Below are 27,901 nucleotides of genomic sequence, written 5' to 3' on the forward strand. Positions count from 1 at the left end.
ACAGAGGTTGCTTCTCCCCTCCCATATTGCACAGAGACATAGCTAGCTGAATTAAGAGGTTACGGAAAGAATTGAGTTCAAACTGCTTCAGAGTTCATGGACTTATGAAAATAGCCTCAGGCATTCAAAAAAGAGGATCCCGGCTGAGGGAGAGCGAGAATCTGTCAAGAGCAAATGCTTCTACTTCCTCCTGATACTATTACCTTACCTTAGACCTTAGTGCGTCCCGTGCTTTGCTACACATTGGGCTACCCACATTTGCCATCCTTGCCTGTCAACTGCCCTTCTCTGCAAATCTTCCCATTTCATGTTGAGGTGCCTAATGTCCTTCAGAACTGTTTGTTTCCATGTTATTCATGGTCTTCCTCTCTTTCTTCTTTCGTTTTCTGGCTTCCATTCAAGGGCAGTATTTGGTAAGCGTTCTTTTCCCATTCTCAGCACATGTCCCAGCCACTGATGTCTTTTTTTGTAGATTATTTGTGAGAGAGTACTTTGTCCAGTAATTTTTCTGACTTCTTCATTCATCGTCCTAAGTTGCCATGTCTCACTGCTATATGTTGTGATGGCGATAACAATTGCTTTGTACACTTCCAGTTTTGTCTTGAGGGAGATGGTTTTGAGTTGCCTGATACTATTAGACAAAGGGTATTCATGTTTCAAAACCTGTTGTCCTGGGTTCCTCAGATGCGCCATTTACCAAAAAAAGTCCCTGGGGAATAAAAATTCTCATGGGAAGAAGAGATCAACAGTGAAGAGGAGGACCAGAATCCACATCTAGATCAGTGATCCTCTGTTAGCTTTAGAGGCATGATGATGCACATAGTATTATCTGCTAGACATTAGAAGCCTCTGGATCCTTTTTTCAGAAGAAAAAGTCTTGGTCGAAGAAGAGCTCAAGGGAATCCAACAAGCTTCTGGGGATAGATAGAACTTTGCCCTTCTTAAGGATAGATTAACTGGGTGGAGTCTGTCCCAGCTCCCTTGGAACAGGAAAAAATACCAAACATATTGCTTGGGAGAACAATCACGGTTTTTCAGGAAAGGAGGTTCTTCTTCGAGAAGTGTTCCACGTCTGTCTTGGGTCTACTCACACTCCTCTTGTGCCTTTCAGACCTCCCCAGTGGCCATACTGGGATCCTTGTGCATCATACCATCAGCCTGAGAATGGGTGAATGACCTGTGGTGAACGCTAGGTTTAAATGGCCATTTGTTGCTGTGGGTGTTTTTCCATGCCCCACAGCCTCTCTATTGGGAAGTACAGGGGAAGATGCTCCCCTACTCCAACTTCCTCCCTCTATTTCCCCAGGTGCCAAGACTGTTTTGAAGAACAGGAGGCCAGAATAGATAGAGGTTACCCCTCAAACAAATATTTCTTCATCTTCCCTAGATGACGTGTGGGACCCCCGGCCCCTATTAACCATGGCCGATGACTTCAGACTCTTCCAAGAAATGATGAAGCACACTGCAAACTCCCTTCAGATTCCCTTGGAAGAGGTCAGAGTTACAACATAAGCTCCTGGATATCCTCCAATGGATTCCCTCTACCCATGTTGCCCTGCCTATTAATGAGGCCTAGCTTGACTCTGCCAAATCCATCTGGTGGACCCCTTTCACTATTTCCCTGATGTGTAAATGGGCTGATTTAAAAAAAAAAATACATTCATGCTAAGAAATGAATTTCTGTTCACCCACCCATTTCCTAATTCCCTGGTTGTGAAGGCAGTGAACAAACACGGCAGACAACACAACATAAAGGCCACATCGTATGATCAGAATTAAAAATGCCTTGATCTGTTCAGCAGAAAGACCTGCTCATCCACTGCTCAATGATTTAGGATTGTGAACTATCAGGCTTTCCTGGCTAAATACTATCATTCAAATTATGTCAAATTCACCACCTTTATTGAGCACCAGCTGGCTGATCAGTGTGAACGATTTCTGGCTACTATTAACTAGGGTCAACTGTTAGCTAAGGCATTGCTGCAGGCCTTGTTGGATACAGCTGATACTGCCGCTCGATCCATCTCTTTGGCGGTAGTCATCTGGAGGGCATCCTGGCTTCAGATGTCTAGATTCCCAACGGAGGTCCAAAGTTGAGGACTTTCCCAAACTCACAACAGAACAAGCTGCTACACATACGTGGACTACAAACCCCTTTAGTGAGAACATTGATGCTAAACTTCCATTCAATGTCGAATCAAAATTGTTAGAAGAGCTCATTGACATTTCGTCAGACAGCTCCCTCAGAACCAGATTCAAAGAAATGCCACTGGAGACATTTTGGTGTGAGTGTTCCAATGAATACATTCCTGCTTCTTCTGCAGCACTGAAAGTTTGATCCCCTTTAGTACCACCTACTTGTGCGAAGCTGGATTTTCAGCCATGACATAAGTGAAAACAAAGTACCGAACCAGGATGAACATTGACCATGACATGCGTGTGTGCTTGTCAGATACCTCCATATCTTGACAGAATTGTTGATTAGCACCAACAAGTTTCACACTGAGTAAATAAAATAATATTCAGTTTATTTTTCTGAACCTATATTGTCCCTTTTAATATATATATGTGTGTGTGTGTGCGCATGTGTTTAACTGTAAAACAATCCATTTAATATAGCTTTTAATCTAGTGGATATGCAGTAAAACCTTTGTGGCATAGGTAGGCCTTGAAGTTTTTATAGCATTTTGGGGGGGCTTCAGAAAGAAAGAGGTTAAGAAGCCCTGTAGTTGATGACCTCAGCAAGCACTCCTCCCAGGAGTAGGAATGGGAGCTGAATCCCCAAATCCTCAATCAAATGTTTCAAACCTGGGGAGGTCCCAGAAGTAGACCTTTTTGCTATGGTGACTAACAAGAAATGCAAACACTGTTTTGCTTTGGGGGAGGGAGAGGTCCTGGGTCCTCTCTTTCTGAGAGACACATTTCTAGTTCCATGGACTAAGAGTCCTTCTGTATGTTTTCCCCCAACACCCGTGATGGTGAAAGTGATCAACAAGATCAAACACAACAAAGCCAGGATTATATCCAATGTGGCCCAGACGGATATGGAACCCTTACTTGATTCACCTAGCCATCTGTCAGAAGATCAGCCTTCCATTCATTCCTCATCTTCTTTCCCAAGACTTCGGCCGTACTCTTCATCCCAACTTGGTCACTTCATCTCAAAGCTTTGCTCTTCAATGGTTCACACGACTACAGTTGACCTGTTTTAAGGCGGTTACAACAGGTATTAAACTGTAGGAATGATTCCACTAGAGCCATTTACCTTCACAAGCAGAGCCCATGGTGTGTCCAGAGAAGTGTTCCTCCTGCCCACTCTTCCCTCTTGATCGTCCTGGATTACCTCCTAGGGCTGAAGAACACAGGTTTATCTGTGACCTCTGTCAGGGTCCATTTGGCTGCTATAACAGCCTTTCATTCTGCGGTTGAAGGATTCTCAGTCTTCGCCCATCTTACAAATGTAATATTTCTGAGAGGACTAAGAAACCTCTTTCCCCAACTTAAGGAACCCACCCCTATTTGGGATTTGAAATTAGTTCTTAGATGCCTGATTGGGACCTCTCTTTGAGCCAAGGACTACCTCTTCCCTCATTGATTTATCTCAGAAGATAGTCTTTTTGGTGGCTATCACCTCTGTTCATAGGATTGGTGAAATAGGAGTTCTAATGGCAGATCCTTCATTAACGGTATTTTGCAAGAACAAAGTCATGTACGCCCATGCCCAAAATTTTTACCCAAGGTGTCATCTGAGTTTCAAATCAACCACCTTATCTACCTTCTGTTTTTTCCCCAGAGAAGAAGCAGTTTTACACACTTGGGATGTTAGAAGGGTGCTAGCTTTTTATTTGGACAAATCTAAGACATTTAGACACTAACAGTCTGTTTGATTTCCTATCGCAGATAGAGCCAAAGGTTTGACGATTTTCCACCCAGAGTCTTTCCAGGTGGATCTATGACTGTATCAGATTCTGTTTTAAATCTTCAAATATACAACCTCCTTGTAAAATGTTGGCCCATTCCACAAGATCCTTATCTGCTTCTATTGCATTACTCAAGAATGTTCCTGTTTTGGACATTTAGGCAACCATTGGTCTTTCATACATATCTTTTCCAATCATTACTCAGTGGTCCAGTTTTCTAGATTAGATGCTGCTATTGGAAATGCTGTGTTGTCTGCAGTCTGAAGTCCAGCTATGAGTACTTCTCGGTAGTCACATAAAATAGCGCACCCATAAGGACATTACTAGAAGAAGAGGTTCAGCAGTTTTACACAATCTTCTTAGACCAAGCCAGTGCAGGGTTTGAAGATGTTAAATTTATTCCTGTGGGTATGGAGTTTTCAAATAGAGCCTGAACAAGAATCCTCTTTTCATTAGGTCTACAGAAGTTTACCTCTAGATCCTGATCTTAAACTCTCATCCATGTTCTTATTCTGTGCAGTCCTATAACAACATTTTCCAAACAAAACTTCGCTGTTGTATCTGAACTCATCACCTTGAATTTTTACCAAGATAATGGCCAGATCTGCAGCTGCTCTTGGAAAAGAAGGCCTTTTGAGTCACCCCACCATGAGGGTCAGTTAGTCATTTTCAAGTCATAACCACTGGTCAAGCCAGCCTTCTCTCAAGTATGGTCATTTCTCAACCAGTGTGGCTGGATATTTAACAGAAATTCATGGTAATCCTGATGTATCCTTATATATTCAGGAGCCCAGTGCAATATTAAACCGAGTATAGTTGTATGAGAAGAACCAGAAACCACTTCAGATAGTCACACAGATGTCATAGTGTCCAAGCAATCGTGAACCAACTAACAACCATTATCTTAAGATATCCTTCAGCTAAGGTTACATGTAAATAACAAGACACCTCCACCTGTTTGATTCTCTCTCACTGCATGATGAGCTGGGTGCCTAACAAGAGTTGATTGGGTCAATATTGGACTCAGTGTCGTCTGACCAAGTCTCCATTATGCTATGACAGATCAGGTGCTGTTTCTGTATTCACATGAGGAATAATAGTGTCTTTATTTTAACCAAAGACCTGTCATTCATTAGCCTGAATTAAAAGGCAGGAGGGTCTCCTGTCTCACTCCTAGTGCAAACTATCTTAAGAGTCTGTTCCTGCTTAGTTAACTTCAAATATGTGCAGCCAGTATCCTCTATGGGCCTCCATATAACCCTTCCAGCTGCAGAGAGCAATTAAAGGCAAGTACATCTGGTCATCAAGTACTCACTATTTCCCCTTTTCTTCCTGTAATATCCTCTTATAATTAGTCTTCCTTATCCATTCAATCTTATCATTGACCTATTCAAAATACTCCTCAGAACGTTCATCCTGGTGCCAAGGAGTTAAAAAGGATGTTCTGTAAATATAAGGACTGTAAGGATTAATTCCAGTAAATATATCATTACTATGCATCAATGAAGCGGGTATAATTTTGTTGTTGTTGGTTTTTTAAGTATTCTATAATCATGATCTGGATGAGTAATACTTAAGAGGTAAGATACAAATGTTTCATATTGGTTAGGAATGTTGCTGTACAGATGTAAATAATGTAAAAAATCTTATTCTAGAACCTGAGAGTGCCGAACACTTCAGGAATGGAGGTTGTTCGTAACTCTGAAACCTTCGTAACTTTGAACAAAACATTATGGTTGTTCTTTCAAAAGTTTACAACTGAACATTGATTGAATACAGCTTTGAAACTTTACTGTGCAGAAAAAAATGCTGTTTTTACCATCTTAATTTAAATGAAACAAGCACAGAAACAGTTTTCTTACCATGTCAGATCTTTTTTTAAACTTTGCCTTTTGTTTTTAATAGTTTACGTTTAACGTAGGACTGTACTGAAAAAAATTTGTTTTATGCAGTAATATCACAGGAAAAACTAAATGAGCTATATTCAAATCTCAGGATACTTTTTTCATCACATATTACTTAGCTTTGCTTTTGTTGTCATATTTTAATTTAGAATTCCTGGGGGTAGCATGGCCTAATAGTTTAGTGTAATGGCTTATAAAGACAAGATGTGTACAGGACAGCAAATATGTTGTCTAATGTATATGGATAAAGTCATCTTGATTTCAGCCTCCTGAAAATTATAGAGGTCCATGTTTAACCTCATTTCTTAGAGGACTGTCTAACAGATGCTCTTTAGAGGTAAGGCATTCAGGAAAATAATGGTTTTTCCAATTAAAAAATTAACTGAAGACTAGCTGTTTGGATCCTAAATTCTGTAGCTATTTGGAAATACCTTCACGTGTCTCTATTTGGGTCGGAGGAAAAATCAGTTACTATATGACAGAAAAATTATTCTAAAGGTATTCTGAGCTACTGCTTAGTCAAGGAAAACATGTTTAAAAAAATTCCTGTAACAAATGGAATTTTATTTTTTCTCTAGCTCCTGATAAATCAGACAAACTGAAGCTTCATTCTGGGTGTTTTACAGTATAGTCATTAGATACCCTTGGTGAAAATAGAGCCTCATATTTTATGGTGTAGATGTGTAGTACTCTAGTTTTATAATGTACAACTTAAGAAATCACATTTCTGTCTGAAAATGTTAATACCTGCAATAAATATGACTGAAAGTTTGGATTGGAAAAATATTTTTCTAGTTTGCTTGCTTTACACATTTGACAGCACTTTTGGTATTGACAATTTCCCTGTTCCACCGCAGTCACTTTCCCCATTTGTTTTATGGGTGATGTTTCACTCAGGTGGAAGAAGCATTTTTAAAATAGGAAAATTTAGTTATAAACCTACAACAATGTTAGGAGTACTCAGACAGTTGTGGTATCTGAAACTACACCTCTACCCCGATATAACGCGACCCGAAATAACATGAATTCGGATATAATGCGGTAAAGCAGCGCTCCGAGGGGGCGGGGCTGCACACTCTGGCGGATCAAAGCAAGTTCGATATAACGTGGTTTCACCTATAACGCAGTAAGATTTTTTTGGCTCCCGAGGACAGCGTTATATTGGGGTAGAGGTGTACTTTTAACTAATTTTTAACAGACTATATTTCGAGTTGATGGTATCTCTTTAACAGATAGGCACAGCTGGCTGAGTATTCACAGGCTTGGTAAAAATGAGAGCTCAGAAATCCCAACTTTATTGCATTTAACCAAAACAAACCATGTTAGTTTAGTTTAGGTTTTTTTGACACGTGGACAGTCACCACTAATTCCTTTTTTTGTAAAACAGAAGCTGTTGATGATAAAATAAAAATAGAGTGAAAATCAGTGAAACTAGAGGTAAAGCACTAATCAAAATTAACAGCAAAACAAATAGGGGAACATTCTGGATTTAGAAATGGAACTTAGCTCATGGCTTTCAGTAATTAACTCATAGCAATGCCAATGTCTACTTTGGCATGTTTTCAGATATATTTTTTCTCTATTGGCTTAGGGGTTCAGAACAGGAGTTGGAAGTGATTACTAAATGACAGTTTTTCAAATTTGAGTTCCTTTTCAAAAAAATATTTCTGGCCTTGTTTGTAAGTCTCTTATTTGGACTGTTTTAAAAGTTGCAAGAATAATATCTTCTGTTTGTATGGAACATACAAAAAAAGCTATTCCCTAATGTTCTCATTAGTTAGTTCCTTATTCCTAGTTACTGGAAAAATAAGTTTATTTTTGTTTAAAAATGGAAGGGAAAAATTATTGCATTTTTTAACTATTGAACATAGTTATAAAGCAAACTATGGTGATTTTACTGAAGTCACTCCTATGAATAAACTGATTTGCAAGTTCCATATAGCTACAGGCTTACATGTAACATCTTACAATTTATTTTATTTTAACACATTCCTATTTTATTAGTTCTTAGGAAAATGAACTCTCCATAAACTTGTAGTGTTTTGTTAAAGGTAAGTTTTATCAGAATAATAAGGTAGAATTACAATCATGTGTCCTGTATTAGACCTTGTCTTAGGAGATAATTGATTTATAAAACAGATTCTACTTAAGCTTATAACAAAATAAAATTAGTCCTTTTATTTGTTGGGTACACATCAAATGGTTAAAATGACTGGAAGAGAACTTAGTTGTTGGCAGTGGCCCTTGGATAGAAACTGTATGTGCTGATGCTGGTGAAATTTAAATATGTAACTGGAGAGCCAAACATGCTTACTAGTATTAGATGAACATTTTGAAAAGGCTGACAAGAAGTAGTGTTGTTAGTGTGAAACAAGATTTTCTTTTTCAAATATTGCTCTAAAATGTTGTGGAGGAAACTGAACTGTCAGAAGTAGTAGTCTCTCTGTTATATGTTCACACCAAAGTAAACCTGTTTGAATTTAAGATAAATAATATCTTTGTTATTCAAAGTGATTATTAAATATATATCTTATTCAATTTGGCTTTGCTGCAACTTTATTTAGGATTATTTTGCAACTTGCATCAAAGTGTATTTAAATAAAATGCTTGCAGGAGCAGGATGTTAACTGCAGTCTTCCTCGTGCTAAAACAAATTTAGCAAATTGTCTATTACAAAAGTTCACCTACATGTTCTTTATTTTAACTAAGTGCTTTGTTAAAAAAGGTCAGTAAACAAAATTAATGGGGTAGGAGGAACAATCAGGTTGTCAGATTTATAATTGCCTGTGAGTTTTAATGGTTATATTCAAAGACAGTTGGAACACTGAAATGAAGTGACAAAAGTTGTTTGTAATGGGTGTAAGTTGGCATTTGATTTGATACTAGCTAGCTGATAACTAACAAAAATTATCCAGAATGGATTTCATACAGGAATCAGATTAATGTTTACCTCTTGGCCGCCAGAAAGAGCAAATATGGATTATAGATTGAGACCCTAAGTAAGAAGGACTTTAAGCATAGTGGAGTGGTCTTTAATTTTTTGGGGTTTTTTAAGTAAGTTATGAAATAATTTTAAGACCTGCAGAATTATATAATCGCGATTGATCCTGAAATAAAAGGAACTCGCATTCTACTATTATTTAGCTAGCACAGGGATCTGCAATATCTTATTAGTTATGTAAAGATTAAACCTTTTTATAGCAAATACCTGATTTATTTTTTTAAAGACGGAATAGAACATTTAGCAAAATGATCAGTTTTCATATCACTGATTAGCCATTCCTCTTTGGATATATGTAGGTCATAGTGTTACTACCTTGCAATGTAATAGGATAGCTGGATCATTTGGATTATAAAATAATAGGCATTTTCTATAAATTTGACAACATAAGGTTTAGATGAAAAGATGAGTGTTCACATGCTGCTTACATTTGAATTACACTTTAAATAGAAAATCATTTTATTAATGCAGTTTTGTGTGATATTTATTATACCGCTTCAGCTACTAAAGCTTAACAGTTATGTGTGTATTGAATCAGTGCACACATGTCATCCATAATATGGTTAAGTAATAAAGTTTTCATATTAGTGGGACCAAGTCTGATACTATGCAGTTAGTATAAAAAGAAAAAAAGTAAAGTTCAGTTTTCATTAACCAACTGATACCAGTAGTCTTTGGGTAAAGTTTCCAAAAGTACCTTAGTCCCATTGACTTTGAATAAGACTGTGACAGGATGGTCAAGTACAATAGAACCTCAAAGTTACAAACTGGCCGGGTAACCACACACCTCATTTGGAACCAAAAGTATGCAATCCGGCAGCAGTGAGATGGAAGGAGGGGGAGGAGAAGCAAATACAGAACAGTGCTGTGTTAAGTGTAAACTACTTAAAAAAAAAAAAAAAAAAAAAAAAAAAAAAGATTTGACAAGGTAAAGTAATTTTCTGTGCTTGTTTAATTTAAATTAAGATGGCTAAAAGCAGCATTTTTCTTCTGCATAGTAAAGTTTCAAAGCTGTATTAAATTAATGTTCAGTTGTAAACTTTTGAAAGAACAACCATAATGCTTTGTTCAGTGTTACGAACATTTCAGAGTTACGAACAACCTCCATTCCGAAGGTGTTCGTAATGCTGAGGTTCTACTGTACTTTGAGTCTGCCTGGGTTTTTGTTGTGTTGTTTTCTTCTACCTATATATCTATATCTATATTTCAGCAAAATGACTGACCAAGTATTATTTTATCAACTACAGTTGGTTAATAACATAGTAAAAGCATCCTGATTGGCTAATAACTTAGATTGGTTAATAATTAAATCACACAGTGTTATCGTGTGCTTCAAAAAGCCACAGGAGACACTGCAAAGAGTCACTTGTGGCTCCCAAGCCTCAGTCTGAGTATCACTGGTTTAGTTCATAAGTTGAATGACTATAGCCCAAATGCACACATTAGCTGAACAGGTATATTAATCAAAGGCTACTAATTACTTGAGCAGGTTAGCTCATTAATGCAAGAAGAAATTGGGTAAATGATATAAAGAAAAAAAACAGAGTCAATGAGAAGGTGGGGAGCCAGCAGGTACTGTTTGGACTGCTTAGGCAACCTGTTAATGCTGACAACCCCCGAGATGAGTTCAGGTTGATGGTTTTTCTTATGGCTCTTTTTCTCTAATGTGGGGAAGGACAGAATCAGTGAAGCATCTTGAGTGGGAGCACCAGTGTGGTACCTATTCAGGCCTTTTGACAGGGATTTAGGTGCATAAGCCACTTAGGTGCTTTTGAAATTTTTACCCTTTGTGCTTATTGTGCTTCCTATAGAATTTGCCTGCACCAAAAGATGAAGGAATGATCATGCTAGAAATCTTCCTTCGTGTTCATGGATTATTATGATTTTTAGAACTTCAGAAATATTTATCTATTTAAGTTAGTGAAACCAAAAAAGTTTTAAGTCTAACTAAATGAAGAGAAAGTATTAGGAGAAATGACAGCAAATCTGTTTCAGTGGATTAAGTTGACACCACATCATGTCTATATGGACTGAAAACCAGATATGATGGCCAGCTATAGGAAAAATGGACTTCTAAATAAAATTTCCTAATGGAAGTACTTCTGTCACTATTATTACTAATTAATTTCTTTAATGTGGATAGTGTGCTTAGTGCTCTACAATGAACAGAAATAGAGTTTTTGTTGTAAAGAGCTTTCAGTAAAAAGGTAAACTTCTAGAAATTAACTTTCAGAAACTAAGCCTTTCAAAATCACTGTAATGTGTTATTTTAAATGGATATAGGCTGAAAATTAGTCTGTAGATTAAAATACATTCCAATAGATTTTTAAAAACAATTAATTAGTTCAGAAAATATTTGCTAATTTGCAATTAATCATTAATAGGGGTGTATTAGACTAAGCATGCCAATTTAAAAAGTAATAGTTTTAAAATAGAAAGTCTTAGAAGCATTTAATAAATGGAGATATCCTATCTCCTAGAACTGGAAGGGACCTTGAAAGGTCATCTAGTCCAGCCCCCTGCCTTCACTAGCAGGACCACATACTGATTTTGCCCCAGATCCCTAAGTGGCCCCCTCAAGAATTGAACTCACAACCCTGGGTTTAGCAGGCCAATGCTCAAACCACTGAGCTATCCTTCCCCCCATTGTATTATCTGGTAGTACAGTGACTATGAAAATCAGCTATCAGGGTCCCAAATCTGTGCTTTTACTTAGAGTAAAGAATAGATTAAATAGATATGTACTCCTTTAAAGGAAACATGCATCTGCCGATAACTGCTTGCAGCAAATATAGTAACCTGGCTTTTTAGCTGCCTTCATGCAGAGATTCCTATAACCTGTTGCCATTCTGGCAGTAGCTTTGAAAGAGCATGCTATGAGAATGCCATTTGTTGTCAGCTCATATTTCTCTGTGCACGTAGGTATTGCCCCCTTTTTATTTAAAATGTGGAGGCAATGGTTTTCAAACTACATGATGTCACCATCTACAAGTTGTGCTGTTTATCATGATAGGTAAAGGTTGACTGTTAATGATAACTACTGCACACAGCATGCATTTTGATGATGACTGACAGGCTTGTTGCCATGGTGAGCATAAGACTCACATACATACTGGACAGCATAAGATCGTTAGTCCCTGCTTGATAAATACTATTTTTCCATTAGAGTTTAAATTTTAAAAAGTCTTCTTTTGTTAAACTCTTCAAACACAGGTCTTGCCTATTAAGTGAACGGTGATGCTTGCTGGCAGAGCAAGAATGGCAATAATTAAGCACTTTTTGCACTTCTGTAGAAGATATGCATGAAGGTGGCTTATCTTAGTGATGAGAGAGACCTTTGTGAAGTCACGCAAACTTAAGTTGAACATCTTACTGCCTTGTCACCATATTACATGTTCCCATACATCTGGGACATGAAGACATTACTTACGTAGCGTTGGAGACATTCATTGGAGGGGGGGCTCAGATAGGAAATCACTTCACACTTGGTTTCAGAACACACTTTAAAAGTTGCTGTGTGTGGAAGTTGTTTAGTACAGATTACAAAATAATGTCCCTATTGTAAGACTTCCCAAGTGCTGTGTTTAGAAGAAACAACCATAGAATGAGCGAAACAGGTACGATTACACTTACATGGTGTATGCTCTTTGTAAATAAAACTCATCAAAAGCATTGGTAATTTCTCTTGGAAAATCCCAATTTTAAAAAAGGAATTTTCACAAATAAGGAAAATTTCATCTAACCCCATTGTAAAGGGAAATCTAAGGAATAGAATGAAAATGTTAGACATGTTGGTGCCTTCTGGTGGACATTCAGAAACATTCTATGTTAAGACCAGTTCACATAAATATATTTTTCTGTATTTTTCTCCTGCTTTTTTGATTTCTAGATACATTAGCAGAGCAGATCAGTCTTGGTTAGAAGTTGATGTTTTCCTGCTGCTCATTCCTAACTTGAAGTCTCAATCCTCCTGTTCCTAATGTTCTTTTACTATGGAAATGATATTGCAAAAACAAGATTTGGATTTCATGTAACAAGAAGTAGTAACACATGACCTCTTAAGCAAGAAAGATTCAGAATTGGTTGGATGTTTTTTTCATGAGTGTTGCTGATTAAGGATTTACTTTTTCATGCCATATTTTAAAAATTCCAACATATGGTTGTTTTGACGATAGTTAGAAATGACAACCTCAATGTAGAGAAAACCATGAGCATTTTAAATTAAAAATTACTGCAGTTGTAAAACACACCAGCAAAGTAATTTTTGGAAAGAATTTCTCTGTTTTTTACAGGGCGTTTAACATCAGACAGCAGAGCTGGAAAAATGTACCAGACACGTAGCAGAACTTAAGCTGTAGTGTGTACATAGCCTAGGTCAGTATAAGCTATGTCACTTGGGGTGTGAATAAACCCACCCCCCTGAGTGACATAAGTTACATCAACCTAAGCACCAGTGTGGACAGCGGTGTGTCAGCGGGAGAGCTTCTCCTGCCAACATAGCTACCAATGCTCACAGGGGCTGGAGTAATTGAGTCTAGGGAGAGCTCTCTCTTATTGGCTTAGAGCATCTGCACCAGCAGCACTGCAGTGAGAAAGCTGCATCGGTGCAGTTGCATTGCGGTAAGCTCTGTAGTGTAGCCATAGCATAAATCTATTAAGTTAATAACCTTTGCCAGGCACTGGAGATATTCACTGGATGATCCAAAACCAGAGATGAGTGAAATGTTGAATAACTGAGATTTCTTGGTTTTCTTTCTCTCCCCACCTTGCTGTACCTAGGAGGCTGGGGGAGCGGGTATATTAGTTGGAGAGCCTTTATAATCACCACATCAAGGTTCTTCAGGAACAGGAAGAGTGAGAAAGTTCCTGCTTTCCTCCTGCAACTAGATCGGGGTGGGCAAACTTTTTGGCTTGAGGGCTGCATCTGGGTATGGAAATTGTATGGCGGACCATGAATACCCGGTGGGGGAGGGGAACTCTATGGGGTGTAGCATGGGGTGGGGCTCTATAAGGGATGTTATCAAAGTGGGGAGAGGAGGGACTTGTGGGGTGGGGGTGGGGGGCTCCTTGGGGCCCTGCTGGTAGTGACACCAAGGCAGCCGTACCAGGCACCGCCACAGGCGGAGTGCCCTAGCTGGGACGGTTGCGGCCCCTTGGCAGTTTCGAGGCTCTCGAGGGTGGGGACACAGGAGACTGGGATGGGATTGGGTGCACTGCTGCGTTGGCGGGGGGTGGAGGGCTGCCGCGTAGGAGCAGGATTCCAATCCCGGACACAGCACGGCGAAGTTCCACCTGCGCAGTGTGGCTCTGTGTGCCGGAAGATGGTGCTCATCAAGGGAATTGCAGTCGGGGGCTGGGGAGCGCCTGGCAGAGCGGGGCAAGCTCCTGACCCCACTCCCCGGCAGAGCTCGAGGGCTGGATAAAAACATCTGATGGGCCAGAAGCAGGCCGTGGGCCGTAATTTGACACCCTCCTCCCCCCCCCCCTCCGAACTAGAGGCTGATAAAAATTAAGCCCACAAGTTTGGTCCAGGGACAACACTCCGGTAGAAATCCCAGCAGAAATGGAAACTGTGCTTTTAACCAGGATGTTGCTCCTGGAGCCTCCTTAGAGGCCCCAATCTTTCCCTAGCTTCCCACCCTCAGATTTCCCATTTACCTCTGTCCAGTAAACCTATCCTGTTGACTATCAGCTGGAGGTAAACATCTGTGGTCCTAATCTGAGGGAGAGAAAGTACTCTATTATAAATATTTTTTCTTACAATCTACCATATTTAAAAACAAAACGAAGCCGCTGTGTTTGTGGAACTCATGCAAACAGGGTTGTATATTCTTTGCTGGTTCTGCATTAAAATGAATCAAAAGTGCACTCACATAACTGAGTTCACACAGATATTCTTACATGAAAGGTGCTGTAAAATGGACACAACATTCATGCCAGCTATGGTTCCATTCAAAATAGTGGGCTTTTTCCAAATTGAAAAGGCACGGTCAGAGTTGAAATTTTATTTTCAGGCTTCTAACTTATTTAGATTTAAGTTGTGCCTATTCAGGATTCTGAGGTTATTACAAACAAATGGAGAGTAAATATCTTCAAATAAAAAAAAAATTGAGCACTTTCAAGAATGTTTATTAAGTGAGACTAATAACTTCACCCACAAATTTGAAAGTGGTGATTGTACTGATATGTTAGAGCGGTAGCAATTCTCAGAATGCAACCAAACCTTCAAAGAGGCATCAATGATGTGCAATCTAATTTAATTTATAAGACAGCTCAGATAAAAGTCTGACAAGAATTGTAACTGCAGACTTAAAACGTGTTGAATTTAATATAAAATTAGTTTGTATTTCAGGCAGAGGAGAGGGAGAGGAGGAAAGTGAGGAAGGAAAGTAATTGCAAAGACAATGCATTAAAAATATTGGAATGGGGGGAGGGTGAATATGCACCTGTTAAAGCTTTTGTACCTATGCATTAATATAAGCTACGGTACATACGTATTAATAAACTCATGATACGGTTTAGGTCTTGAAAATGTCAGATCATCATGTTTATTTTTGTTCACACTGTATATGTTCGCAAGTCTGCAAGATAACTAGTGGTCTCCAGCCTGCAATTATTAAAGAATTTTTTCTTCTTCTGCATAGCAAGCAAGGCAAGAAGCATCTCAGTCTGATGTATTGTTTTGGACTGCTGTGCTGTACGTTTATAAACAGAGGCTTTGATTAATATGCTCTCATGTTTGTTGCTTAGATCTTTTTTTAGATAGAGGCAGGAAAGTAATTAAGAATTTGGCAGCTTGCCAATTTACATATGGGACTTGCTTCGAATATTACAGCTACTGTTGGTATGCCAAATGTCTAGAGCCGTTGTCATAGAGGGAGTGGGAAGGAGGAAGACATAAAGGAGGCAGGAATGTATTTGCATGCAGCCAATCAGCAATATGCGGTTGTTCTTTTGGCTGACTTTCAAAAAACAGAAGAAAAGCAGCTACAGTGCTAATTGTAGCTAGGTCCTGAAGTGAAAATGTTTTGTGACAGTTGAAAGAATTTAAAGAGGAAGGAAGATCGGTTTAGTGTCAGCTGCAATTAGATAATCAAAGATTAAAAATCCTAGTCTGTTGATTCCTTAACCCAGAGTTAAAGGGGCTGGAGATTGCCAGGGGCCGGGGGGGAGCTCCCTGTGTGGAAAGGGCATTTCCAAAGCCAGCGCAAGTAAGGCCCGACTGAGCTTGCAGGTTGTCTGGACGCACGCTTGCACCGAGAGATTTTCTTGGCAGCTCTACAGGATGAGGCTCACACTGTACACAGCCGACATATTGAAGCCGAGAGCCCAGGCGAACATAGATGAAGGAATAGAGACAGCTCTGCACACAATGTAGCGTCTCCTAGGATGGTTGGGCGGCACCTTTCCTCAGGTATTTCATTACCCATCAGCCCCTTTTAGAGCAAAAAAAGCCTCCACAAAAACCCCTGCGCAAATAGCATCTGCTTCTGTTAAATCAATTTATTACATAACATTTCAGAGACAGAGCAGCAGCACAGCGTCCTAAGCTTTTGGCTGCATTTCAGGTTTGATAAAATGGCGTCCTCGCAGAAAGAGCTGTTTGCTAAAGATATGCTGCACTGAGCAGAAAATTGAATTATTTGTCATTATTTACTATTGTTTTTGTTTTAGAGAGTTCGCATTTAGTGGAATCCCCACTAATAATGAAGAATGCTCTTTATTCTGCTTGTTTTTCTTGATACATTTTAAAGGCTCTTGCATCGGAGGAAACAAGCTACATTTTAATATCGTGGTGCAGAAAATTAAACTAGATTAACAGGCTTTTCCACTTGGTTACTTAATTTTGTTTTTGTTTAAATTGTTCTATTGAATTCTCTTATATCTTAATTATCTTCCCACACTTCATGTTTTTCTAGCACAGTCTGACAGTTCAAGCATTTATACAGTCACTGTTCTTTGGAAGAAATTTTGGACACAATACTTTCAAGAATTCATCTTGGGACTTTAAATCTGAGAATAGTTGTAAATTGGCTTCTTGAGCGCCTTCAAACGTACAGCAGTTTTAAATTTGCCCGGACCCCAGAACATAAGGATTGATGAAATTAGACAAAATCTGCTAATGTTGTTAAACATATCTGACAGTCCAACTAGTAGTACTTGAATTGAGATTTTTTTCTTACTTCATGCTGCATCTTATTCTTTAAAATGAATGTTTCGACTCAAATTTTTGTTGTATAAAAATTAGACTACATTGGAGCTAAGCTTTTAAATGCCTTTCTGGCAAGTCCTATTTATTTTATTAACATTTATTGTAATGCTTTTAGAATTCCATTAAGATGTCCAGTTGAATCACTACAGTGAGTTACTTCTTATTTTGGGAGAGAAGTAGTTGTCCTTTTTTGACTTGCCTGATCAGGATACATAAACTTTATCTGATTAGTACTGTGATTTAAAATCCTCAGCAGGACTGATGTCACTGGCTTTAGTCATTGCTCACAAAATTAACCAATTAATTGAGGTTTTTATTATGTTGGCTGAAAAAAGAATTAAAACCTAGAGTAAGATTTTCTTGTAACAAGAGGAGGTTTTGTTTTTATCTTTAAAGGTTTTTTTTTTGTTTTGTTTTTGTTTTTTGCTAAGGGGGAGAGAGGCTTTATAAATGAACTTGAGCTTTTCAATGTTTTTCTTTTTTAAATCTGTGCATCTATCAAGAATCTGACCCAGTCTCTGACGTTTCATTCAATTCCCCTCTGCCCCCTCCAGTATGATTTTGTAAATCAGTTGACTCTTTCATTATGGTTGAAACTTATTAGGTGTCATTAGTTTGAACTCTGTGCAGTGATCAAATTGAAATTTGGGAGATATGGATAGTGTACATTATTTTTTTCTAGAATAGAATGCAAAGCTGAAAAGAAATAGTTTATGTAAACCACTGGATATCACTGGAGGGGTTATAACTTTTGAGTAGACTGCATGATATATAGAATGAGTGTTCTGTTTGTTAATATGAGTTTATGGATAAAGAAGCTTTTCTTCATTTCTTGCTCTTCTCAAAGTTCATATTTGTTATCTGTTTACTTTTGATGGTGCTGCCAAACTCAAAACTAATATTTGAATTGTTCAAGCTAATTATGGGCTGTTGGAGCAAAAAAAAAAATTGGCTTCTATTTTGAATGAGTAACTAAATCAAAGTTTTAAAAGTATATTTCACCTTATTTCTTAATGATAAAAAATGTTGGCTGTCTTATACTCTTTGTGAGGGAGGGACTAAATTATTAGTGATTATTGGTGACACTGCTTAAAGCTATGCATGTTGGAGGTAGGCTGTCCTCAAGCTTTCTCCATTCAGCTTTCGTAGTGAACCATTAATCCTGAACAGCAAAATGCCTGCTATTTCCAGTCTTGGGCTGTTTCTGAGCAGAAACTGCTCCTGGTGCCATTTTGCAGGTGGTTTTGTGGAATATGGAAATGTCCACCAAGAAATGAGAACCTCAATTTTAAATTGTTCCCAAACGTGAAATACTGATGGATGAATTTAGTGTACAACATAGTAGCTATTAAATTACATCTGTCTGAAATATATAGCTAAAATTATTTGCCTCCTTAAGATCATTTCCTTTATTTGATCTCATTTTGATTGTTGTGTTTAGTGTGTGGGTGCTGGATGGTGTTGCTGGCCTCTGATGTATAGGTGGTCAGACTAGCCCTTCTGGCCTTAAGCTCTGTGACTCTATTTTATTTTCCTTCCTTCTATGGTCATTTGTAAGAGTTAGTCTCATCTTGACAGCTCCTTTGCTGTGTGACCTTGAGTAGGTTAATCTCTGTGTGCCTCAGTTTTTTTTTCTCATCTGTGAAATGGGTATAATACTAACAGGATAGTTGTGAAACTAAGTGTGGAAAGCATTTGAACTTACCAGATCAAACGTATTATACAATTCCACAGTAACTGTGTTATAGTAGAATTTTTCCTTTCTGATTGACTATGTATTAAATTTTACTTTTCAAATGAACTATATTGTGAACAGGATGCATATCTAGACTTAACAAACACACAGCAATGTTTAAAAATCTGTTCCATCTTCAAAGACCTATCAAGACTGATGCTCAAACTAGTCTGTTTCCTGCACAGGACTCCTGGACATCAGCTTCCTAAAGCAGACTGGTTTCCTGTTCCCCTTGCTTTAAGTGTTTGTCATCAGTTTGTGGGGTAAATATGGAATCCTGAAAGCAGATAAATGAAATAGTAATTGATTTTCCAATATTAAATTTTGTAATGTTGTTTTCACTTTTGAGTCTAACAGTTGTATTTTTTAAAACAAACTTTGGCAATGCTTATGAAGAACTATACCCTTTGTTTGTCTTTAGATTGTAAACCCTTTAGTGCAGGGATTGTCTCCTTTCTGTATTTGTACAGTACCCAGCAAAATGGGGCCCCAATCCTGATTTGGGGCTTTTAGAAGCTATCCTAATATAAATACTTACAAAATAATAAAATACTGACTAACGGGGCATTGAGATCGAAACTGCCACTCCCCTCTTTATTATGTGGCTTTCAGTAATGTAGCTAGATTATTTTTGGTCTTTTTATAAAAAGAATACTATTTTATATTTTAAAAGATTAATAGAATTCATAGTAAAGCTTTTGCATTTTTTTTGCAGATTAGGCAGATCTAGTCCATTCTGACATTTGTTCTAATCAGTTTGGCTCTTTCTCTGTGTTGTGATGTAAATATCCCTGATGGTGGACTCCAGCGTGTGTGTGATCCAAATGATTGCATTTTATGCATTCATTCTGTGGGTGTTCTGTGTCAGTCTTCACAGTTAACGTGTTCTGGCATTTCCCATAAGGTCTGGTCCAGAGTAGTGGAGCTACTTTTTGAAATCCTTTACTACTACATTTCAAAGGCAGATGGTACTCTGGATGAACTCAAGGAGATGAGGTCTATCTGGTGATCCTTCACAATCTTCCTCCAGACTCTAGAGTTACTGCATGTCTTCATTCCAGTACTTTTGCTAACAAGGACAGAGATCCATTGTGATTTTGGTAGTCCCAACCTGGAGTTCGCCAAATCTGATTCTCAGTCCAGTTAGAAGAAATACAGACAACTACCAACTCTTGTCTCTTCTGTTGTAAGACTATGTTTACATTGTTAACTCAGAGCTGAAATTTCTATGCAAGTCTGTATGGAAAGTGGCTTCTTGTTAAGCTCTTGTTTGGATTGTGCACAGGAAGCTCAACAAATTGCTTAGCAAAGTCAAACTTTCTACAAGAAAGAGCAGGGTCTTGAAAAGTGGCATAGGAAAGTAGCAAGGCCATCTGGCAGCTATATCAGTGTTCCATCCTTCAGTTACAGACAAGCCTCAGTCTTTCACCATTGTAAATTAAAGAAATTATTGAAAGGACTAATAAAAAGTCTTTACACCTATTTGTGAGCCACCACCTACGTGTGAGAATGTTTGTGTTTTTAATTCCCTACCACTGAAGATTGCATTTTTAATGGCTAGAAAATAACTGAAAAGTCAGTGAAAACCAAACCATGATGGCTAAACTTCCTGATGATGATATTTTCTGGAGGATAACGTACTATATTTACACCCCGAATTCCTGTTTAAGGTGGCTTTGGACTTACATTTGAACAAAGCTGTCAGCCCCTCCTAAACGTTCCGTAGCAAATATTTCCAAGACAAACTAGGTTTCATAATCCAGATATTACGAGCTCTTAGCAATTAACAGTATCTAAATAATATCAAACAGGCTTTTACATAAAGAACCCAAGATTGTGCTGTTTGAAGATATTCTTTTTTTCCTCCCCTCCCCTGAATTCTCTCTGTGCTCAGATTAGAAAATCTGGTAAAACTATATACAAACCTACTTTTGTCATGTGGGTCTCACAGTGTCTGACAGTTTTGGGACACATTTAACCAGGTGCCAGGCAATCTCCAGAGCCTGTTTTAGGAATATCTCCATCATAAAGAATCATAAAATCATAGAAATGTATGTATGGAAGGAACCTGAAAAGGTTATCTAGTCCATTTTCCCACTCTCTCCTCCCCCTCCCCCACACAAACACACACCGCTCTCCATGCTGAGGCGCAGGACAAAGTATACCTAGACCATCCCTGACAGATGTTTGTCTAATCTGTTCTTAAAAACCTCCAGTGACGGGGATTACACCAGCTCCCTTGGTAACCTGTTCCAGTACTTAACTAGTCTTATAGTTAGAAAGTTTTTCCTAATGTCTAACCTAATCTCCCTTGCTGCAGATTAAGCCACCACTACTTGTCCTACCTTCAGTGGACATGGAAAACAATTGATAACTGTCCTCTAGAACAGTCTTTAACATATATGAAGACTATTATTAGGTTCACCCTCAGTCTTTTCTCAAGACTGAACATACTGAGTTTTTTTAACTGTTCCTCATAGGTCATGTTTTATAAAGTTTTCATCATTTTTGTTACTCTCCTCTGGAGTCTCTCCAATTTGCCCACATCTTTCTTAAAGCATGGCATCCAAAACTGGATACAAGGCTTCATTAGCAAATAGAGCGGAACAGTTATCTCGCGTCTCTTTCATATGACACTCCTGTTAATACACCCCAGAATTATATTGGCCTTTTTCACAACTGTATTACATTAGTGACTCATATTTGTGCTTGGCAGAATTTGATTTTTATTTTTATAATTTCAACAGATAATACCAGCGTTTATTTATAAGCATTTTTTTAGTTTTTTATCAATTTCAATTTTCATGATTGCACCAAATTATGGGTTTTAAGCATTTTTTGTTTCAATTCTTATCTATTTAAATTTTCACAGAAAATTATCAGTTGGTCAAACGGGGGAAGTGTCAGACAATTTAATGACCATAGACATTGAAATTCAAAAAGTTTAAGCTTTAGAACTGTTAAAACACACATTGTCAACATCACATGTCAAAATATTAAAAAAAAAAAAAAAAAAAAACTTTAAATCAAACTAATAAATTCTACAGCAGCATTTTTCTTTGTTTTTGTGACAGGTGATGGAAAGAGTTATATAGTAAATCTTTTGCCTTTTATTAAATTGACTGTATGATCATGAGCATAGAAGTGAATCAGTGGCAGTGGTTTATTCAAAAAGGAAATGATCATTGCAGTTGTCTAACTACTGTGTAAACCTTTTTTCCGTCTATGTATACTTGATAAGGTGTAAGCATGTATTAAAAGGTTGCTAGGCAGAATGGTATTTACTGATAGAGCATTTGGCATTCTCCATTGACTCTGTAATCACTCTATACCAGTGGTCTCCAACCTGTTTACGACCAAGATCACTTTCTGAATTTAACGGCAACCCAGGATCTACCCCGCCCCTTCCCCAAAGCCCCACTCCACTCACTCCACACACACCCCTCCATCACTCTCTCTCCCACACCCTCACTACCTTTCTCTGGGCTGGGGTAGGAGGTTGGGGTTCGGGCTCTGGGGCTGAGGGGTTCATAGTGTGGGAGGGGGCTCTGGGCTGAACCTGGGTCAGGGGGTTGGGGTGCAGGAGGGGGTGAGGGGTGCAAACTCTGGGAGGTGGATCAGGTCTGGGTCAGGGGGTTGGGGTACAGGAGGAGATGGGGGGGGTGCTGACTCTGGGAGGGTGGTCGGGGCTGGGGCAGAGTGAGGTGCAGGAGGGGGCTCAGGGTTGGGGTGCAGGAGGGGGTTTGGGATGCTGGCTCTGGGAGGGGGCTCAGGACTGGGGGTTGGGGTGTGGCCTCCTGTCGGACAGCAGTTACTTCCAGCGGCTCCCGGGCAGAGATGTAGCGTGGCTGCCACTAAGGCAGGCTCGCTGCCTACTCCAGCTCTGCGCCACTCCCAGAAGGAGCCAACGCGCCCCTGCGGCCGCTTGGGGGGGGGGGGGGGGGTGTCACGTGGCTCTGTCTGCTGCCCTTCTCTGTAAGCACCGCAGCTCCTATTGGCTACAGCTCTCCATTGCCAGCCAATGGGAGCTGCAGGGGCTGTGCTTGCAGGCAGGAGTAGTGCATGGAGGAAGACTTCTCCCCACTGCGGGGCTGCACTGGCCACTTCCAAAAGCAGCGTGGGGCTGAGGCAGGCAGGGAGCCTGCCTTAGCGGCAGCCCCGCTGCACTACCAGAGATCGCAATAGACTGGGAGATCATCTAGGATCGACCAGTCGACCGTTGGTGACCACTGCTCTATGTTCTGACTGGTGAATGGTGTTTCAGTCAGCAGCATGTTTCATTTTATCACTGCAACTTAGAGGTTATACATCACTGCTTTATTTCCTTTTTTACATGGTGATTCAATACATTAAAACATGTATCCTAATACTAGAAGGTCAAACCTTAGATTTAGCAACTTAGAAGTAAACCTATTTTAGAGGTTATAATGAATAGTAATGATATAAATGTAAAAACACAAACATGGGCCTATATAGTACACTGATTTTAGAAAGAGACCCTTTCTTGGCTATTTTCAGTTACGAGACTATTTCACTCTGGCTGCATAGTTGTGGGGGTTTTTTTATTTTTGTTTTAAATCCACTCAAGCATAATTGTTGTTAGTAGTTTACCTTTGCAGCATTATCCTTGGTTTTAACTTGACTTACATAGGGTACACAGCTATACAGAGCTGGCTAAACATACAGCACTGTTTGGCTTGTTTGGGGTGGTAGCCTTTTTTTTATTTGTTCGTTTGTTTTTATTGTTGACAATAGAATTGTCTATCTTGTAAAGCGTTTAGTCTGTTTTAGAAGTAAAGTATGTTGGAAAGGCAAAGAATAATTGAGACTTCCAGCATTCAGCATTTGCATGTATGCATACATTTTTTTTTCCTCTCTATCCAAACTACAATTTAGAGAGACGATCCTATAAGTTGTCTCTATTCATAGCTCTCTGATCACACTAGCTGTACAGGGTAAAATTCCTATCATGAGAAAATATAAGGGAATAATTGCACTCATTATGTCTTTTGTACAATACAATCAAGATAGATAACAGTATCTAAGATTTTACAACTTGAAATAAGCTTGATCCTCTTAACATGACCAATTGTGGCTTCTCTCAGGTTGTTTGACTCTGCACTCTAGTAAAGAGCCAGATCATCAGAAGGATTTGGTTATATTTTTGTGTTAGCTTATATGTTGGAGGAGCATGGGGGGAAGGGGCAAGAGGACAGGGAGCTGAGAAGGCTGGTGCTGCATTTTAAGGATAAGTACAAAGATAATGTTTATTTTCTTTGTTTTTTTTAGACAAATTGGACTGTAATTGCAAGTTTAAAAATGTACCACCTAAATCATTTAAGAGCTAAATTGCTTGTTCTAGTCTTACCATTTAATATGTATTACTGAGTGACATAACCAGGCTGTTCTTTAGAACTACTTATCTTGCTCTACAAAAAATATTAGTTATAGCCATGCTCAGAAACTAATATTATAGTTGCCTTAAAATATCATAGTTCTATATTCTCTGTGTATGGTTCTTATAGAGGAGTTTAGCAATGAAAGAAAAGTAAATGAGCAGTGAATTTAGTGTTTTGACACCATACATATTTATCAGTAATAGCTCTCTGAATATTTTACGAGGAAATATTTTAATTTTTAAAGTAATTTTTGTTGAACCGTCTTTTTCCATATTTCACCAAAAGAAGGGGGGAAAAACTGAGTCAAAATATCTAAAATGTTAACAGAATATCAACACTTGACATTGTATTCCAGTTATTTTCAGAGTGCAGATACAGTTTTCTTAAATGTGGTTTTTTTGGATTGCTTATTTCTGGTGCAGAGATACTGTGACTTAGAGACCAAAAATTTAAAATTTGTAAGGTTTTATTTTTGGAAGCTCCGTCAAAAGAGACTTTTAAAATTAAACCAGGTAAAGCACTAGAAAACCTATTATTGTAGAGACCATCCTACATTGCCAAGCAGGTAGATTAGATATCCTAATAGTTTTTTTTTTGTTTTTTTCAAATCTACTTTTGGTTTCTGTACAAGTATACCGTGCCTCAGTATAACCTATTTTTTGTCTTTAATCTATTTGTTTTTCGCTGGTTTATCAGTTTCTGCTAATATACCAAAAGACGCAAAATATTTATAACTTCTGGTCAGTTCTGAAATAAAACTTTTTAGTGTAAAATATTTGTAAAATTTATATAACATGTTAAATATGAACTTGATAATGTGGAAGATAAATTTACGATCAAACTCCTTTTATAGAAAAACCGTTTTTAAACAGAAAGACGTAAGGTGCTTATTGTGGTGCGTAAAATTGTCTTATATACATCTTTTAAAAATAGTGTTTTCTTGGTTTCAGTGTAATTTGGAATTTATGTAAAGTATGGTATCATATCTGAGAAAGTAAAATGTATTTAGTGATGTTATTTTAACAGAATTTGAATGGCGGACTAATTTTGAGTCTTGTTTAATCCTTTTCAGATCTTAGTCACAGTAGTTTGGGAGACCATTATGAAAATTCCCACTGGGGACAGCAGCCCACTTTCAGAAGTGAAGCCAACTGCAGCTGGGATAAAGTGATAATAGACAGGACTGACAAGGAAGCGTGGCCTTCCATTACAGGAACTGAGACTGAATCTGCTTCAGAATGTACTACAGAAACTGACTCTGCCTCCAACTGTGGCTCAGAGAACAGTAGCATGGCTACAGGGAGTGCCCAAGGCAACTTCACTGGACATACAAAGAAAACTAATGGCAATAATGGCACCAATGGAGCACTCATCCAAAGCACTTCTAACCAGAGTGCCCTTGGAGCTGGTGGAGCAAATGGTAATGGAAACTCAGCCAGAGTGTGGGGTGTGGCCACAGGCTCCAACTCTGGCTTAGCTCACTGCTCTGCCAGTGGTGGGGATGGAAAGATGGACAACATGATTGCAGATGGTAGAAGTCAAAACTGCTGGGGTGCTTCCAACTCAAATGCTGGCATTAATCTTAACCTTAACCCTAATGCCAATCCAGCTGCCTGGCCTGTACTCGGACATGAAGGAACTGTGGGAGCAGGCAACCCTTCCAGTATTTGTAGTCCAGTCAGTGCCATAGGTCAGAATATGGGCAACCAGAATGGTAACCCAACAGGCACCTTAGGTGCTTGGGGAAACTTGCTGCCGCAAGAGAGCACAGAACCACAAACGTCCACTTCTCAGAATGTGTCTTTCAGCGTACAACCTCAGAACCTTAACACTGATGGACCAAATAACACTAACCCCATGAACTCTTCACCAAACCCTATCAATGCAATGCAGACTAATGGACTGCCAAACTGGGGGATGGCTGTTGGTATGGGGGCCATCATCTCGCCCCACCTGCAAGGCCTTCCTGGTGCTAATGGAACATCAGTTTCTCAAGTCAGTGGGGGCAATGGTGAAGGAATGGGTAGTTCAGTATGGGGAATATCCCCAGGTAATCCTGCCACAGGAAACAGCAATTCTGGGTTCAGTCAGGGGAATGGAGACACTGTGAACTCAGCATTAAGTGCTAAACAGAATGGATCCAGCAGTGCTGTGCAAAAGGAAGGAAATGGAGCAAGTGCATGGGATTCAGGACCTCCTGCTGGTCCTGGGGTACTAGCATGGGGCAGGGGCAGTGGCAACAGTAGCGTTGGTAGCATGCATTCTGGAGCTTGGGGCCACCCCAACCGTAACACCAGTAATGGTGTTAATGGTGAATGGGGCAAGCCCCCAAATCAGCATTCCAATAGTGACATCAGTGGTAAAGGATCAGCAGGGTGGGATAGCCCTAGTGTTACCAGCCAGAATCCTGCCATGCAGCAGGGCAATGAACAAATAAACTCTTGGGCCAAAGCTGCAGCATCTGTCACCACAGCTAGTGAAGAAAGTAATGACAGTGGTGGAGGTCAAAATGAGGGCAACACTGGGAGAGAAGGAGCAGGAGAGGCCAGAAGGAGAGACAAAGGGGTGATAGACCAAGGGCAAGTCCAGTTGCCAAGGAATGACCTTGACCCAAGAGTCCTGTCCAATACCGGTTGGGGACAGACTCCTGTAAAGCAAAACACTGCCTGGGAATTTGAAGAATCCCCAAGGTCTGAACGAAAGAATGACAATGGAACGGAGGCCTGGGGTTGTACAGCTTCTCAGTCTTCAAACTCAGGGGGGAAGAATGATGGGTCCATCATGAACAGTACAAATACCTCTTCAGTATCTGGGTGGGTCAACTCTCCACCCTCATCTGTTCCAACAAATACAGGTTGGGGAGACAACAACAACAAAGCGCCAAACGGCCCAGGGGGATGGGGAGAATCAGCTAGCTCTACTGCTGTCAATGCTGCTGCTGCTGCTACTGCTGCCAAAAGTGGCCACGCTTGGAGTGGGACCGCAAATCAGGAGGACAAATCACCTACATGGGGTGAACCTCAGAAACCCAAATCTCAAAATTGGGGAGATGGACAGAAATCAAATCCAGGCTGGACTTCAGGAGGTGGAGATTGGACTGAGTCATCATCTGTACCTGGACACTTGGCTGAGGGGAAGAAGAATGGATCTGGATGGGATGCTGACAATAGATCAGGGTCAGGTTGGAATGATACTACAAGGTCTGGGACCAGTGGATGGGGAAATGGCACAAACACCAAGGCTAATACAGGTACAAGTTGGGGAGAATCTCTAAAACCTAGCCCTCAACAGAATTGGGCTAGTAAACCCCAGGACAACAGTGTGAGCAACTGGGGAGGAGCAGCTTCTGTTAAACAGACTGGGTCAGGATGGGTTGGTGGGCCAGTGCCACCCAAACAAAAAGATAGCAGTGAGGCAACTGGCTGGGAAGAGCCTTCTCCACCATCCATTCGCCGTAAGATGGAAATTGATGATGGTACCTCAGCTTGGGGTGATCCAAACTACAACAACAACAAGACTGTAAACATGTGGGATAGAAACAACCCTGTAATTCAGAGCAGTACCACAACCAACACCACCACTACTACCACCATTATCAACACAAATATGGTTGAACCTCAGCCATCGCACCAGTCAAGTGCCCAGCCGAACCGGTCCCCGCTGCTTGGTCCAGGTATGGAACAAGTTTCATTTTCTTTTTAAGACCGAAGTAGGATATAGTGGAAATAAA

The 27,901-nt window shown here is 39.4% G+C and overlaps 1 protein-coding gene across 24 annotated transcripts in view; it reads left to right on the top strand.

Moving 5' to 3' along the window:
* The window catches only part of TNRC6C (trinucleotide repeat containing adaptor 6C), a 380,854-nt gene that overhangs the window by 285,900 nt on the left and 67,053 nt on the right, over window positions 1-27,901 (top strand). For 23 of the 24 annotated variants that reach the window (XM_065562714.1, XM_042841169.2, XM_042841170.2 and 20 more), the window contains one exon: window positions 25,244-27,844. In XM_065562714.1, the coding sequence (XP_065418786.1) occupies window positions 25,244-27,844 (2,601 nt within the window). Of the gene's footprint in view, window positions 1-15,221; window positions 16,240-25,243; window positions 27,845-27,901 lie in introns of those variants that run through there. The other variant, XM_005297567.5, reaches the window with a different exon arrangement.

The sequence above is a fragment of the Chrysemys picta genome, chromosome 12, assembly GCF_011386835.1.
Source record: "Chrysemys picta bellii isolate R12L10 chromosome 12, ASM1138683v2, whole genome shotgun sequence".
Lineage (NCBI taxonomy): Eukaryota > Metazoa > Chordata > Testudines > Emydidae > Chrysemys > Chrysemys picta.